General features: G+C 48.5%; 1 protein-coding gene and 1 long non-coding RNA gene across 6 annotated transcripts in view; one reads left to right on the top strand and one right to left on the bottom strand.

Annotated features, from left to right (window-relative positions):
* The window catches only part of nckipsd (NCK interacting protein with SH3 domain), a 280,231-nt gene that overhangs the window by 259,053 nt on the left and 3,538 nt on the right, over positions 1-17,640 (bottom strand). The window contains exons 2-6 of one of the 5 annotated variants that reach the window (XM_070895840.1): positions 3,192-3,361; positions 2,170-2,239; positions 1,852-2,081; positions 1,485-1,760; positions 1,201-1,408 (exon numbers count right to left, since the gene is read on the bottom strand). The exons of 3 other annotated variants lie outside the window; for them this stretch is intronic. In XM_070895840.1, coding sequence (XP_070751941.1) covers positions 1,201-1,408; positions 1,485-1,760; positions 1,852-2,081; positions 2,170-2,223 — 768 coding nt within the window. In that variant the 5' untranslated portion in view covers positions 2,224-2,239; positions 3,192-3,361. The remainder of the gene's footprint in view (positions 1-1,200; positions 1,409-1,484; positions 1,761-1,851; positions 2,082-2,169; positions 2,240-3,191; positions 3,362-17,640) is intronic. One more of the 5 variants, XM_070895844.1, reaches the window with a different exon arrangement.
* LOC139277411 (uncharacterized) overlaps positions 11,930-17,640 on the top strand; it is a 45,093-nt gene continuing 39,382 nt past the window's right edge. Inside the window, exon 1 of the long non-coding RNA XR_011596079.1 lies at positions 11,930-12,012. This is a non-coding gene — a long non-coding RNA (uncharacterized lncRNA). The remainder of the gene's footprint in view (positions 12,013-17,640) is intronic.

Raw genomic sequence — 17,640 nt, 5'->3', positions numbered from 1 at the left:
GGGGGGGGGATGTCGGGCAGAAGGGGGGGGGATGTCGGGCAGAAGGGGGGGGGATGTCGGGCAGAAGGGGGGGGATGTCGGGCAGAAGGGGGGGGGATGTCGGGCAGAAGGGGGGGGATGTCGGGCAGAAGGGGGGGGGATGTCGGGCAGAAGGGGGGGATGTCGGGCAGAAGGGGGGGGATGTCGGGCAGAAGGGAGGGGGATGTCGGGCAGAAGGGAGGGGGATGTCGGGCAGAAGGGAGGGGGATGTCGGGCAGAAGAGGGGGGGGGGATGTCGGGCAGAAGGGGGGGGGATGTCGGGCAGAAGGGAGGGGGGATGTCGGGCAGAAGGGAGGGGGGATGTCGGGCAGAAGGGAGGGGGATGTCGGGCAGAAGGGAGGGGGATGTCGGGCAGAAGAGGGGGGGGGGGATGTCGGGCAGAAGGGGAGTCAGGCAGAGGGGAGCCAGAGGGCAAAGGGAAAAAAATAACAGGCGGTGCAAAAGTGCGGGACACCAGTGACTGCGCCACATATTTGATAATTATACTTGTTTTACTTAAAGCATTTAAAAGATACACTGAGGAAATATTTGTTCCTTGTTTCCTTCTCCTTCAATTGACACTAAACATTACTATGGGGAACACCATCTTAAATTTCACTGCAAATATCAATACCCAAATTTAAATTGGCCCAGAACGAATCCCCAAAAAACATGCTGAGAAAACAACACAGCTCTACTGAACTTCATTGAAGTTCAGGTCAAATCTGTCCTTTCTCTCATTAGTAATCCAAATATCTAACTCAATTTCATACAAACAGCACAATTTCTATAAGGAATCTAAACAAAATAATTGATGTCAATTTAATAACTGGGTATTTTTTGCAGAAAATGCTATGGAACACTGAAAACAAACAGGTCACAGGCCTTCATTTTGCTCTACTTCCAAAAAGAAACATCCACACACAATTCATCTGTAGATCGAATTTGTTTGAAAACGCTGAAATATTAACCCATGATGGAATCATAATGTCAGAGCATCCCTTAATAATTTCTCTTTTTGAAAAATACATTTAGTGGCAAGAGCAGTCAAGTTTGTTGCTAACTTTCTGCTGGACATACTCAGTTGGCATCATAAATCCTAAACCTGCCCTGTCGCCCGCCCACCCCACCCCACCCCACCCCACCCCACTCCAGCACACGTAGGTAAATTAAGAGCCTTACCTTTGCAAGAAATTTTGTGTACATCATCAGGTGCTTTTCAGTGGCAATATCTGAACTTTCATCAACAATCAGAGAATGAACTCTGGCTTGTTTTAATGCCGTTAAGTTTTCTGCCTCAACAGGTTCATTAAGAGCTGCAACAAACTGCCAGCTATAATTTTTACTTCTGTGGCGTCTACCCAATGACACACCATGGCTCTCTATTAACCTAAAATGAAAAATGATTGTGAGAAAAAGATAGAAACAGCACAGGGAGAAAAAGAATCTGTAGAAACAGTCTTTACCTGTGTAGGCTTTTAGCTTTGGATATGGGTAACTGTTCCTTGATTAGCCAAAGAACATTTCTGAGGAGGTGAACAACGTCCTCTTTTGTATCATTGCTCAGAGCATCAGTAAACAGTGCCTTCTCCCAGTTGGCTGCATTTAATGGGACCGACAGTGCCTGAAGGTGTTCCCTACTGGCCAGGTGGCGAAGCAAGTAATCTTTTTTCCACCCACCTTGCGGTTGAGACCTACCACTTGTCCACTCTGTGTCAGTAATGCTATTATCAACACAGACTCTAAAATAGAACACATCAAAAAAGTTTTTTTCGTGCATAATCTCATGAATTAATTTTCAATAATACTTGCTTGTTAAATAATTATGCTTACTTGCAATAGCACTTGTTCTGCTGCTCATCATATAGAAAACAGAACAGTCGCGGGTCCATTTGAATCCACGACTTAAGTCCACAGTTACTTCCTTTACATTTTTTCATTGCCCCAAAATCGATGTCAGAAGTTTCCTTCAGTTCATCATCAAAACAATTGGCATAATTATCAGCGCCTTTGTCTTCATCTGCATCAATCTCATGGCCATTAGCACAATCCCCCTCAGAATTCTGCAAAGGAAAGATGAGGAAATTGCATTTCAAGTGATCATTTTTAAAACTAAATTAAAAACAATTTTTTAAAAATCAAAATTATTACCTCAGGTGATCTTGTAGTTTTACGGTGAAACAATTCTAAAATAGAGCGATGCATTGTATGTCCATCCAAACTGGAAAAATGTGAAACATGAAGTTAAAAATAAAATACGAAATGCTTAAATAAAAGAATGATAATTTTTAAATGTGTTTTTATCCCTTCTGCTTCTGTGAACAATAAAAAGGATTTAAATCATTTAAACTATTTAATCTTCTGGCTTTTCCCTCAATATCTACGTGAATTCCTAAACTTAGAGCACACCTTTTAGTATCGTTTTCGCTAATGCTCCAATTCAAAATCAATCCTAGATTAGTTAAATTAGAAGTGTAATAACCCAAGACACTCTCATTCTAGGGAAGCTGCTAAATTTGAACCATTCAAATAACGTCAACTTAGCCGGTGTTTTGGTAATTCCGAGACACTAGGGCTCTTCAGTACCATTGGAATTCACAGAATGGATTGCCGGTGATGGCAAATATTGCAAAGATAGTACAGTTAGTAATTGTGGAGACTAAGAAACTTATTCAAAATTCACAGCCCAATTTCACGCATGCACACACGCACGCACGCACACACAAAAACACAATGCTTCATAAACAAAATAAAAACAAAGACACAAAAAAATCTTGTTCACTGCCTTTATCCAAACAACAACTAATTCTCCTTTATTCAATCATACATATCCAAACATACTAAAAGGCCTTCACAATCGGTAAATTCAATTTTGTCACAATGCTTTGCAGCCTTTGCACAATATCATATTTGTGTACTCCATTACCGTTAATTAATTGCTGCCTGTCTCCATTACCCTGCGATAATGAATTGTTTTGTGGACTTTCTCGAACATACACTTCCATCCCGAATGCCAAGCTCTACAATGTTGACTGAAAACTCAAAAGCCGAAAGTATGAGTACCTCGTTTTAGGTCTCCTTCAAAACCCTTACTATCCCACAGTACTATATAAATTTGATTGAAAGGAATAAAAACACATTTAAAAACACACTATATATTATTTTCCTCTTACCTTTCAAAACTTAACTTGCACCCTTTTAGCGTCACAACTGCACATCAAAACCAGCTGGTCCTTCCACAGCCTTGCTGAGTTCCTCCAAAGTTGCCCATCTTGTCAACGAATATATCTGTCGATTCTCAAATGCTTCAGCAGTCTTTTCCCCATTGCAGCCGCAAAGCTTCCTCAAGTCCCCAACACCACCAAAAAAAGATTGAAAACTAAAGACCACAGTTCTAGAGCCCTGATTGATTTACAGCTGACCACAGGCTGCTTTTTAAAATAAAATACACAGGGGACAACTCTGTTTCAGTGCCAGTTAGTGGGCAGAAAAGAACAGCAAGCACACGTGACCACAAAACAATTCTTCAGGAAATGCGCTTTTACTTTCCTTATCTACTCTGTACATATGCCAGGAGGCCAAAATGCAAAGTATCACCCTAACATGCACATTTCCCCCCTCCCCCAGCAATCCCAAATGTATTTCTTCTACATATACAAGACGTCAAGGATATCTACAATACATTAACTGGTGGGCAATGTGTGGCAACTTGCATTCAGTCGTAATCAAGAGCTGTATTCACAAATGTATTTGGCCTGCTATTAAATGTTGTCACTATTGGTGTTTGTAAGACAATTTTACATTTCTGCTATATTTTCAAACATTAGTTGGGTTCAATTTAGACAAACTGCAGGTGAAAAAAGTGTTGTAAATTTTCAGAGACTTACAATTTAAACTAATGTAAAAATACCATCAGAAATTATTTTTTCTACAATTATTGTTAATGAAAGTTACCAGCAAAAGCTTTGAAAACGTATTCCCTTTTTCTATGTTACATCGCAGTGTATTTATCTACTAATTTTTCCCCCACTTCTTTAGCCACCCAAAATTTAAGTCTAAAATAATAGAACTTCAAGATAATAGAACAAATCCTTATATTTTGTGTCAGATCTAGAGTGACATAAATGGGCCAATTACATGCAATTTAAATATTTAAGTTATGCAAGATAAAAATTTACCAGAGTGCAAAAGACTTAATACAGTTTATACATTGCTGGTAATAAATGCCACAAACAAATGCAGCCTACAGCAAAACGCAAATCTTCAATTGTAACCAAAGGCTGATAAGAAAAGTTGCCCATCACAGCTTGTTCAACCAAGGTTGGAAATTACAGCTGTCTAAACGTACTGACTATTAGAACTGGTTTACTTTATATTTTTGGTTTCATTGCTACATCAAAATTCAACTATCACACAACCCACCCTCAACAAACCCAGAGGCCACCTTGCACCCAGAGGGCTATTAAAGACAGATTTATTCCGATGTTAACTTTTCAAAATGTGCTGTACCAGCTTAAAAGCTTTGATGCCATTCTGAGTGACAAGGAAATCAACAGAATTGGATTAGGGGGAGAATTAAACTCTCACCCCAAGAGTCAAAATCATAGGTAGAGCAGCAAAACAAAGGTGCATGTACAGTTCTCCCCAACTTAGATTTACTGTCAAATCGGCCTACTGAGCTCTGTGTAATACAAAACAATGACATTTGAGTCCAGCTGCAATTGGAATTGCACAGTCTTTTGACACTTACAACCTCCAGATATATGGAGCAAAGTTGGGTAAATGGAGTTGAGCTACAGATCAGCATGACCTAATAGAATTGTGGAGATGGCTTGATGGGCTGAATGGCCTACTCCTGTTCCTATGTACAAAAATAAATACGTTATTTTACAGGGACAGAGAATAAGAGGAAATAAGAGCCTGAAGCGATGAGCGAGGGAGACATAACTACCCACATGGGCTACAAAAATCAAACTGAAATTCACAACTAAATTGGAATGTGCCACTAAAATTTGAGTCAAACTGTAAATTTTAAAACTCACTTCCAACAGTGTTATTAATTTCTTAACTTTTATTTTTCTGGGGAGAGTGGTCTTTCTTATACTGTTCTCCTCCACCTAGTCAATGTCGGCCAACTGAATGTAATACAAAAAAATGTTTGTCGAGTACAGCCACGAAGAATAGGCTCCCATGGTAGAATTACACTAGAGTCATTTGATCGGACAGCAGATTCATAGACCGACAATTTTGTTGTTCTACGACGCCAATTTGTGCTGTGGATCAGGTGGTTTACATTTAGCAGTGCAAATAATGGAAGAACAACTTGTGTCTGTTGAATTCCTACATATAATCTTAAAAAGAAAATAACGCACTTCCTATTGTACCTCCAGGTCATCTTTTATCCTATTTTCAATATAAAGCTCTTTGGGATAATCTGAGACATGTAAAAAGACGCTACATAAATGTAAGTAATTTCTTTATTAACAGAATAAATTCAGACTTCCCAAAAACTACAGAGTTTATTGCACGAGTGTGTAAGTTATTACAACTTACTGTCCTTGGCTCATGCAATCATCACTGATGGAATAAACGTTACTTCTGCTATAAAAAGATTTATCTTCACACTACCCTTTCTTGATATACAGTAAGACAAGGCTTCATTAACCTTTTTCTGTTAAGTACATTGACAGAAGTTAGATTTTACCTTTCAGTATGTAAAGAACAAGGGTTATACTCCAAAAGCCCAAATACAATTGCCTTTCACTTAATCACACAGCTAAAGCCCTTTGGTGGACTACAGTTCTGGATATTGCTCCCTGTCATTGCCAACACAGCTTACATCCTCATCAAAATGCTTTTCTCTTTTCTCAACAATTTTCTCCTATGGCCCTGAAATTACTGTCGGAGGCTTCCCGTGGGCGAAAACCTCCGACCGCAAAAATTTCCAACAAAGTACCTGGTGGTCCCGGAGTTTCAAAGACTTGCGGTACTGGGCCCCTACGCGAAGGCCTTCGTAGGGGCATATGTATCCCAGGAACTTATGAGTTTCGTACGCATCAATGGGATCACGTGGGTCGGCCCAACCTATCAGAATACGGGGATTCCCATTCATAATTGAGTTCCGTATATACGGAACCACCATAACTATGAATGGAAATACCCCCCAAAACACAAACACTGAAAATAACTATTAAAAATACCATCACATATTTCAAAATAAAAATGGAATTTAATTTAAAACAAATTTATTTTTTGAAAAATAAATTTACATATCTTAAAGAGTCTAACAATAAACTTACCTCATTTAAAAAAATGTTTCCTGTACTTTAAAAGTCCTACGCTGATAAAAGCAGTCGTAAGAATTTGAAGGACATTCGCTGGGCAGGAGTTGGACAAATAGTCCGCGGAGGCTTTTTAGTTTCGGATGAGTGCATACCTAAACCCGGAACTTATGGGGACCCCATGGGTGCTTGCGCACCTCGTACATGCCCATGGGGAGCGTGATTTCAGGCCCATTGACTTCTTGCTGGGTTGCAGTTCGACAAGTGCTGAGAATCCTTGCTGACTGTTGAAGCACATAAGAATCCTTGCCCAAGTGATCAATATTTATGTGAGCTTCAATAGTCAGTGAGTTTTTGCACAGTCTTCAACTTTAGCAGGCATCATCGATGAGTACTATCCGGTTATGCCCAACATCCACACACACATTTCAATAGGCGTCACTTAATATTGATCAGAATAGTTCCCCCATTAACTGAGGGAACTACGTTAAATGTGCTATATAAATACAAGTTGTTGCTGATTTTGAAACACCCTTGCTGCTACCGAGATCAAATAACTCAACTCAGACTAGTAATTGAATCTGAGATCTGTATGCCTCACCTACGTACTAGATGCTCATTTAAATGTTTGATAAACCATTATCTGGTCGAAATCAAAAATGGCAAGGAAACTAATACAGCACCAAATATGGGTCACGGTTTGAAGAGAAAAGCATTCTGAAATCTCTAGAGCAACAAATCACAGCAGTAGCAGAAACCCTGGCTGAGCAAAGCTAGTGTTCCAAATAAACAATGCACAAGAACTGAAACATGGGGTTTAAAAATCCTGTTTTTCGGAGAACAACCTTCAGCACTGCTTTCCCAGTTTTACAAAACATCAGCAGCCAATCTCTCGGCATGCTGAGCTCCACGGAGTGCTACGTAAACAGAGAGTTCCAATGAGCAGGACTAGCTCCCCAATTTTATAACAGAAAATGTAAACTGTAACCCAATGACACATCCTTAGACCTGTATTTTCAATGGCAGGCAGGATTCTACAACAACGCAAAATACACAAAACAATTTCAAGAACAAACATGAGTTCTAGATAGCACAGCACACTTCTAGCCTCCTCCCAAACATGCAGTACTGTATCTGCACGTGAGGGTCTGCTGTCTACAATGCAGCCAATCGTTCTATTAGTGCTGCCCATATAGCGCCAGATTGGGCTATGGACAAAATATAGGACAAACATCTAACGAAATGCATCACAATATGACAGGAACCACTCGTATTAAGTATCATCCCCCTCAAACAGTTCTTTGCAAACTACACAGTAGTACAAGTGTTTTTAGTTTCTTCAGATACAACAGAATATTTCCCGACAGATTTACACAATCTAAATCTCATGCATCGAACAACCTTCCCTGAACTCAAACAGACAATGTTCATCGCTTCATGAGCGGCTTTCCATGACTACTATTAGAGTGTGAATTCACTGACACTCATTCCTTTAGTTTCAGTTTTAAAAGGTGTAAGCGCACATTAGTTTGACCTCTCCATCACGGCAATTTGATTATCCCCATCACTTCATCCTTTAGTCAAAGACAAGAACATGCTACCATTATAGTGAATCATTAGCAGAATCTAGGGCCCAAGTTTCCACATGATATGCGCCTGATTTTTAGGAGCAACTGGTGGAGAACGGACTATCTTAGAAATCGCAATTCTCCACATTTTTTTTCCTGCAGTTCTAGTCAGGTAGAACAGTTCTACTTTGGAACAGAATTTTTTCTTCAAAAGGGGGCGCATTCGGCCACTGACGCCTGATTTCAAAGTTTCCACAGTGAAAACGTACACCAAACTAAAGTAGAATGGAGCAAGTGAAGATTTTTGTAGAACTGAAAAAACCTGTTCTACACATTAAAAAAATCAGGCGCAGGTTACAAATTAGGCGTCCAGAACGAGGTGTGGGGGGGGGGGGGGGGGGGGGGAGGGAACTCATTAAATTCTACAATAAATCCTTATTTATACTTCTACAAATATTATACAAATAAATCCAAACTGAATAAACATTTATAAGCAAAGAAAAGATTAAATAAACCATCTTCCTACCTGTGTGAAAGTGCTTCAGGCACGGAGAATTCTGCAGTCAGCCTGAGGCGCCCGTTCTTCCCGCAGGGGGGGGGGGGGGCGCCCGTTCTTCCCGCGGGGGAGGGGGAAGAGGAGGCGCCCGTTCTTTCCCGCGGGGGGGGGGAGGAGGAGAGAGGAGGCGCCCGTTCTGCCCGCCCGGGGCGGTGGGAGGGGAGCGCGTTCTTCCCGCAGGGGGGGGGGGGGGGAAAGCGGGGGGGAAGAGAGGAGGCGCCCGTTCTTTCCCACGGGGGGGGTAGAGGAGGCGCCCGTTCTTCCCGCGGGGGGGGGAGGAGGAGAGAGGAGGCGCCCGTTCTGCCCGCCCGGGGCGGTGGGAGGGGAGCCCGTTCTTCCCGCAGGGGTGGGGGGTGGCGGGGGGGGAAAGAGAGGAGGCGCCCGTTCTTTCCCACGGGGGGGTAGAGGAGGCGCCCGTTCTTCCCGCGGGGGGGGGGGGGGGGGGGGGGGGAGAGACAGTGAGAAGGCTGCAGTGAGATGTGCTGATGGTAATGTGCTTTTATTAAAAAAATGTTCAAAAATTAAACAGCTACAAAGAACTACAAAAACGGCCGAGTGCCAATGTTTTTTTCACACTGAGCATGCGCGAACGCTCCAACGCGCACACGCAGCGTTGCCGGCAGGAAAAAAACTAATTTAAACAGTACCTGCCCCCTCCCACTTACAAAATCGGCGCGAGTGTCAGCTCCGCCCCCCTGGACGCCGCGCCAGGCAGACAAGGAGCTGCAGAACGCTCCAGAATCGCGATTTTTTTTTTAGGCGCCGTTTTAGGCGCGAAAAACGGGCGCCCAGCTCGGAGGGACGCCTGTTTTTTTATCGTGTTGAAACTTGGGCCCCTAGAGTGGTTTTAAATGTCGTCAACTCTGTGCTCGGACAGCAGAGAAAAGGGATTTGTTTTCTGAACAATTGTTGTATTTGTTCTTAAAACTGATAATTGCAGTGAAACTAAAACACGTGAATTTATTAGATCAAAATTCACAGAAGGAAGCGTGGCAGACGCTATTCCCTTCCTTCCCACCACATCCATCCCTGTATCATTGGGTTTTTAATGAACCACTGCAATCTTCTAAAGACTTCCTTCACACTATAGAAAACAAAAAAAATATTTTCAATTGTCATTGCACTGCATGGCAGTGCCAAACATGTTCCCAATGTACAACCAATTCTTATGCCCTTAACACTTAATCTCCACCGTATTCTTTGTTTATTTCTAGGTTTTTAAAACTAACCTGAATGGCAATCACAGAATAAATAATACACTGCCAATGACGGGACATCTCCACAGACCCTTATAACCCACTTGTGCCGATGGCATTCATGAATTACGGGTCTTTCATGCTCATGAACGAAACCTGGTAACTGCTGGACCTCCTGAATTTCGTGTGATGCCCAAGGGTCATGCCCCTATAGCAATTATCATTTGGGCTGTCAAAACTACACAGTCCTCACTTCCAGGAAGTATTTACCAGTATCAATTTAAAACAACTCTTTAAATCTGCTTGAAGTTGGAAGTGGAAAAAGATCCAACAAAAACAAAAGATGAAGATATGTAGATGGAAAACAGCACTCTCATTGAAAAAAAATAAAGTTAAATAAAAGACGTTTTAACAAATTACCAGATGCCCACAGAACAAAACTAGAATACTGACAAAATAAATCAATTTAAATCATGCAATAATAGCCAATATGCTGGTAAAATACATGTGACATGCATACATTTAACATTAAAGCAGGGGGTGAAATTCACGATTGCCCAGTAACTCCAGGCAACAATAAATTAGATGCATTACTTTTTTTTTTAAATGCCCAGCCAGCTAGTAATTGATAACAGATTACTGTGGCGGCCAGCTATCCCATCTGTTGATGGGGGGGAAAGTGCCATTCAGTAAGAGGAGGAAATCAGCACAGAATAGACTCACTCAAGATAGAGGAATTCTCCCCCTTGGTTTGCCAAATATCATTGCCAAAAGAGTGGATTTGCATTAAAAAAAAACATTTCTTACCCCCACTTTAAAGTTTTAACTATTACATACTTTGAATTTTTGGTCAAAATTTAAAGTCACCATCATCTGGATTTTTTAAAATTCTAAGAGAGTGAACAATGTTGGCACTATTTACTGGCATCAACCCATTTGACAGAAGTAAGAGAGATAACCATACACATGAATAATCTTATAACAGCATCAGGCAGGCCCCATCACGTGCATTAAGGGCTTAATTTGAAAACATGAGAAGATTGAAGGGGTCGTTCACTCCCATAGAATAATGCAGAATACCTCACCAGTGACCCAAGAGTTCCAGGCATACGCGTTCACTCGTGCAAAGGACCACCATAACTCACTTGCACCCACAGCATTTGTGAGTTATGGGCAACTCACTGGCACCAGTGAGATATCCTCAATGAAATACGAGATTACTGCAGACGTCAGACAGAACAGGAGATTCCAATCAATTTGAACCATTAACTCCATTGAATTTACACTGGGCTTTCAAGTGGACAACCAATTTGCTTTTAAATTTTTTTTTAAATCTGCATTTGTTCATTTTTTTTAAACAAGCTAATCTGAACAATATTTATATATTTTTACAATTCAAGACAACACAACAATCACAAGATCTTTGCATCAAGCTCTAGCAAGTGACTTTTGTACAGAAAAATGTTGGCCAGACATTGCAAATGGAATAAAATTAAACTTTTAAAATAAATATATTTTTTTTTAATTTTCAGGAGAAACTGCATTTTTTTTTTTAAAGCCAGCAACTACCGAAGCAAGAATATTAACTTGTGGGATGCGGGTAAAGACTGAAAAAACACAAAACATGCTGAACATGCTATTTCCAGCTTCAATTGATTTGTAAGGATTGGCAGAACACAATGGCTCTATGCTAGAATAGGGGATGGGTTGATTCAAGCACACAGTGTTAACAGAGTGCTTTCATTAGCTTGAGGTCCACCATTCCAAAATAGAAGCTGAATTTTCAGAAACTTGTAGCCATTACTAAATGGTGAGTGCATGTTCTCATTAAAGAACATGCAGTACCACACTGTAAATTTAGCCATTAATCTTTTAGTACGGGTCATCAACTGGAACAATGCCCGATCAGCAGCTAATCGATTAGATTATTGTCAACGAATTAGGGATTGTCTTTAATTTCACTTCTTACACTTGCAGCTAACTCTGCATCAATGTCAAAAGCCACTACAGCAGTGATGTAATTGAAGCAGGGTCACTGAGGTCACAGGAAAAAAAAATAATTCTATAGAACGTATGTAGTAGCCCACTGAGTTGCTGTTAGGATATCACACCGGTGACAGTACATAAAATGCTTTTCTTTCACATCAGTGCGAGTACCATAATTCACAAGCACTGCAGGCACAAATGAGCTCTGGGTAAAACATTTCACAAATGAAAAACAACATGGTTAACAGCAACGTCATTTCTGGCACTGCAGTGAAATACTGAGCACAAGAAATCGATTGGACACCCACGTGCTTTCTCAATTGGCAGATGCGAGCAGACTGTATTCGAGTCGTGAACGACGTTTTTGAACGACGCACAGAGTGAAGAAGTATGCTGAAAATTCAAAGGTAAATGTACAGTTTTGTGCGAGTGGCTGTCTTAAACTCGCCTGTATTGATTCTGTGACGTACTATTTAATTAAGATTTAAACACAGCATTAAGTATCACTCCCACGTGCGAAGCATTGTTCATTCTCTCAACACAACTCACAATTACCCTGCTCACAGGATCACATGTGAAAGTCAAAAGCAATGTCACAAAGTAGAACATTTCACAGATGCCATCAGAACGGAATGTTTAATAATTAAAGAAAATGTTCAAAACTACAGACAATAAACAATACTGCTGATGGCTGACAGTTTTCCCAGCTTTCTTTCATTTGTGTGAAAGGCAAGTATAACTCATTCACACGTTTGGCACTCCTGATTTACTGCTTTTTCACACTAATCAAAGAATGTAGGATCAGCATTGCTACAAATTATTCAGCTGAGCTTAAGGTGTCCATTGGGGCATGAACCTGTGCAGGAAACACACATATTACACACTCCACTCCAGGGAGCATGCACCACTGCCTGGGGAGTACATACCCGAGGAAACAGCAGTGTATGCCCCCGCTGCCCCACTCCAATCTGGGAGTGTGCACACCCACCCTCACCCCGGGGACCACCAGCCCACCCAAGGGAGACCACCGGCCCATCTCTTTCCCCCTCCCCCCACGCCAGACTCCCCATCCCGGGGACCACACGGTCCGCCTCCAGCCCAGGAATCCCCCACCACCACCCCGGGATATCAGTCGCTCCACAACTCCTCCCTTCCCCCGACCACAAGCCCACCCAACTCATCTCACCACCCCCCCACCCCGCCCCAACACCCACTCCCAGGATCACATGCTTCCCCGCAGCCCCCCTCCCCAATCACAGAATACCCCCCCCACTCCCGGAGCACACAATTCCGCCCCTCCCGGAGCACACAATTCCGACTCCCCCACCTCACGCCGCGATCACACAACTCCCCCACACCCGACACCCCGGAATCACACAATTGCACCCATCCCCCCACACCTCCGGATCACACAATTCCACCTCCCTCCCCACTGTGCCCCGAGATCACACAACTCAATCTCCCCCCACCATCCGGGATATCACAGTCTCTCCACAATTGCCCATCCCCCACCCCAGAATCGCACAGCTCTCTGCGCTCCCAGCCACCCCCGGGATCACACAACTCCCCCCGCACCCGGGGATCACACAACTCCCCCCGCACCTCTCCCCCCCCACCACCCTGGGATATCAGTCTCTCAATCACTTCCCCCACCACTACCGAGAATCTCACGACCCGTCCCCCTCACCCCGGGAATCTCATAGACCCTCCCATCCCGAGATATCAGTCTCTCCCGCATGCCTGCCGCACCCCGAGAATGTCACTTCCCCATCTCCCCTCTCCCACCACTGCGATCACGACCCCCACCCACCCCACGGATCACGCAACTCCCCGCTAACCCCCCCCCCGAATCACACACCTCTCCCCACCGCCCCCCCCCCGGATCTCACACACACCTCCCCCCCCCGCACCCCGCCGGATCACACACACCTCCCTCCTGCCGCCCCCCCCCACCCAAACCAGACCACACACAACTCTGCCCCCTCCCCGCCCCCGGATCACACACAACTTCCCCCCCCCCCCCCCCCACCTCCACCCCCAACACGGATCACACACAACTGGCCACCCCCCCACTGCCCCCGGATCCACACAAGTCCGCCCCCTCCGCACCACCCCCGGATCACACACAAGTCCGCCCACTCCCCACCGCCCCCGGATCACACACAAGTCCGCCCCCTCCCCACCGCCCCCGGATCACACACAACTCCCCCCACAACCGCCGGTTCACACAAAACTGCCCCCACTACCCCCGGATCACACACAACTGCCCAACCCCCCCCAGATCACACACAACTGCCCCCCCTCCCCCTCACCACCCCCGGATCACACACAACTGCCCCCCCACCCCCCGCCCCCGAGATCACACAGCACTCCGCACCCCCCCCCCCCGACCCCAAGCCCCGGATCACACACAACACCCCCCCACCCCCCAATCACAAAACTCGGCCCCCACCCCCCAATCCCCCACAACCACATCCAGATCACGCAACTCTACCACCCCCCACACCTCCCCCGGATCACTCAACTCTCCGCCGCCCCCCCCCCACCACCCCCGGATCACATACACACCTCCCCCCCACCCACCGCCAGATCACACACACCTCCCTCCCGCCGCCCCCCCCCCAACCCGGATCACACACAACTCCGCCCCCTCCCCGCCCCCAGATCACACACACAACTCCCCCCCTCCCCCCGGATCTCACACAACTGGCCCCCCCCAACCCCCGCCCCCGGAACACACACACAACTCCTCTCCCCCCCCGCCCCCCCCACCACCCCCAGATCACACACAACTGCCCATCCCCCGAGATCACACAACGCCCCCGCCCCCACACCCCCCAAACCACATTCAGATCACGCAACTCTCCGCAACTCCACCGGATCACGCAACTCTCCGCACCCCCGGATCACATACACACCTCCCCCGCTCCCCCCACCCCCCCCCACCAGATCACACACATCTCCCTCCCGCCGCCAACCCCCAACCCGGATCACACACAACTCCGCCCCCTTGCCGCCCCCAGATCACACACAACTCTCCCCGCCCCCCCCAGATCTCACACAACTCCTCCCCCACCCCCCTCAACCCCCGGATCACACACAACCCCCACCCGCCCCCCACACCCGGATCACACACAACTGCCTCCCCGCCCCCACCACTCCCGGATCACACACAAGACGCCCCCCCCACCCCCCACCACACCCGATCGCACACAAATCCCGCCCCGCCCCCCCCACCCCCGGATCTCGCACAACTCCCCCCCCCCCACCCCGGATCACACACAAATCCCCCCCCACCCACGGAACACGCAGCTTCCCCTTTCTTTACCCCCCCCATCCCCCCACGCCCGGATCACACAACTCTTCCCCCCCCGCCGGAACACGCAACTCTCCCCACCTCGCCCCATCACACACAAATCCCCCATCCCCACCCACCCCCCTGTCCCCGGATCTCACACAACTAGTCCCCCATTCCCACTCGCCACTGGATCACAACTCACCCCCCCCACCCACGATCTCACAACTCTCCCCCACCCCCCCAACTCCCAGATCTCACAACTCCCCCCCACCCCCAGATCTCACAACTCCCCCCCACCCCCAGATCTCACAACTCCCCCCCACCCCCAGATCTCACAACTCCCCCCCACCCCCAGATCTCACAACTTCCCCACCACCCCCCCGCGGATCTCACAACTCCCCCACCACCCCCGGATCTCACAACTCCCCCACCACCCCCAGATCTCAAAACTCCCCGCCACCCCCCCACCACCCACGACTCCCCGCCCCCACCCCCAGATCTCACGACTCCCCGCCCCCACCCCCCCACCACCCCCAGATCTCACAACTTCCCCCCCACCACCCCGGATCTCACAACCCATTCCCCACCCCCCCAGGATCTCACAACCCTCACCCCCAACCCGCCCCCCGGATTTAACAACCCTCCCCGCCCCGACTCCCACCCCGCAGATCACACAACTCTCCGCCCCCTTCCCCCGAATCACGCAACTCTTCCACCCACCCCCCGCACCCCCCATTGGATCACGCAACTCTCCCCCTCCCCCGCCTGGATCACACAAATCTCCCCCGCGGATCACACAACTCCTCCCCCCCCACCCCCGGATCACACAACTCCTCCTCCCCCCCACCTCCGGATCACACAACTCCTCCTCCCCCCCACCCCCGGATCACACAACTCCTCCCCCTCCACCCCCGGATCACACAACTCCCCCCCCCTCCACCCCCGGATCACACAACTCCTCCCCCTCCACCCCCGGATCACACAACTCCCCCCCCCTCCACCCCCGGATCACACAACTCCCCCCCCCTCCACCCCCGGATCACACAACTCCCCCCCCCTCCACCCCCGGATCACACAACTCCCCCCCCCTCCACCCCCGGATCACACAACTCCCCCCCCCTCCACCCCCGGATCACACAACTCCCCCCCCCTCCACCCCCGGATCACACAACTCCCCCCCCCTCCACCCCCGGATCACACAACTCCTCCCCCCTCCACCCCCGGATCACACAACTCCTCCCCCCTCCACCCCCGGATCACACAACTCCTCCCCCCTCCACCCCCGGATCACACAACTCCTCCCCCCTCCACCCCCGGATCACACAACTCCTCCCCCCTCCACCCCCGGATCACACAACTCCTCCCCCCTCCACCCCCGGATCACACAACTCCTCCCCCCCCACCCCCGGATCACACAACTCCTCCCCCCCAACCCCCGGATCACACAACTCCCCCCCCCCCAACCCCCGGATCACACAAATCTTCCCCCCAACCCCCGGATCACACAAATCCTCCCCCCCAACCCCCGGATCACACAAATCCTCCACCCCCACCCCCGGATCACACAACTCCTCCCCACTCCCCCAAGCCCCGGATCTCACACAACGCCCCCCCCCGCCTACCAATCACGCAACTCTGCCCCCGCGCCCCGCAACCACATCCGGATCACGCAACTCTATCACCCCCAACCCCACCCCGGATCACGCAACTCTCCGCAACTCCACCGGATCACGCAACTCTCCGTAACCCCGGATCACATACACACCTCCCCCGCTCCCCCCCCCCACCAGATCACACACACCTCCGTCCCGCCGCCCCCCCTCAACCCGGATCACACACAACTCCATCCCCAGATCACACACAACTCCTCCCCCTCCCCCAGATCACACACAACTCTCCCCGCCCCCCCCCCAGACATCACACAACTGGCCCCCCCCACCCCCCCGGATCACACACAACTCCTCCCCCACCCCCCCTCAACCCCCGGATCACACACAACTCCCACCCGCCCCCCACACCCGGATCACACACAACTGCCCCCCTGCCCCCACCACTCCCAGATCACACACAACTGCCCCCCCGCCCCCACCACTCCCGGATCACACACAAGACGCCCCCCCCACCCCACCACACCCGATCGCACACAAATCCCGCCCCGCACCCCCCACCCCCGCATCACGCACAACTCCCCCCCCCCCCCCCCCGGATCACACACAAATCCCCCCCACCCACGGAACACGCAGCTTCCCCTTTCTTTATCCCCCCACACCCGGATCACACAACACTTCCTCCCCGCCCCGCCGGAACACGCAACTCTCCCCACCTCGCCCCCACATCACACACAAATCCCCCCTCCCTCCCTACCCCCCTGTCCCCGGATCTCACACTAGTCCCCCAATACCACTCGCCCCTGGATAACAACTCAACCCCCCACCCACGATCTCACAACTCCCCCCCCACCCGCAGATCTCACAACTCTCCCACACCCCCAGACTCCCAAATCTCACAACTCCCCCCCCACCCCCAGATCTCACAACTCCCCCCCACCCCCCCAGATCTCACAACTCACCTCCACCCCCCCTCCCCCAGATCTCACAACTCCCCCCCACCCCCAGATCTCACAACATCCCCGCCGCACCCACCCTACCACCCACGGATCTCACAACACCCCCACCACCCCTGGATCTCACAACTCCCCCACCACCCCCAGCTCTCAAAACTCCCCCCCCCCCCCACC

This window comes from Pristiophorus japonicus, chromosome 12 (genome assembly GCF_044704955.1).
Source record: "Pristiophorus japonicus isolate sPriJap1 chromosome 12, sPriJap1.hap1, whole genome shotgun sequence".
Taxonomy (NCBI): domain Eukaryota; kingdom Metazoa; phylum Chordata; class Chondrichthyes; family Pristiophoridae; genus Pristiophorus; species Pristiophorus japonicus.
Note: the sequence above shows the minus strand (reverse complement) of the source record. Positions and strands in the feature narration are given on the sequence as shown.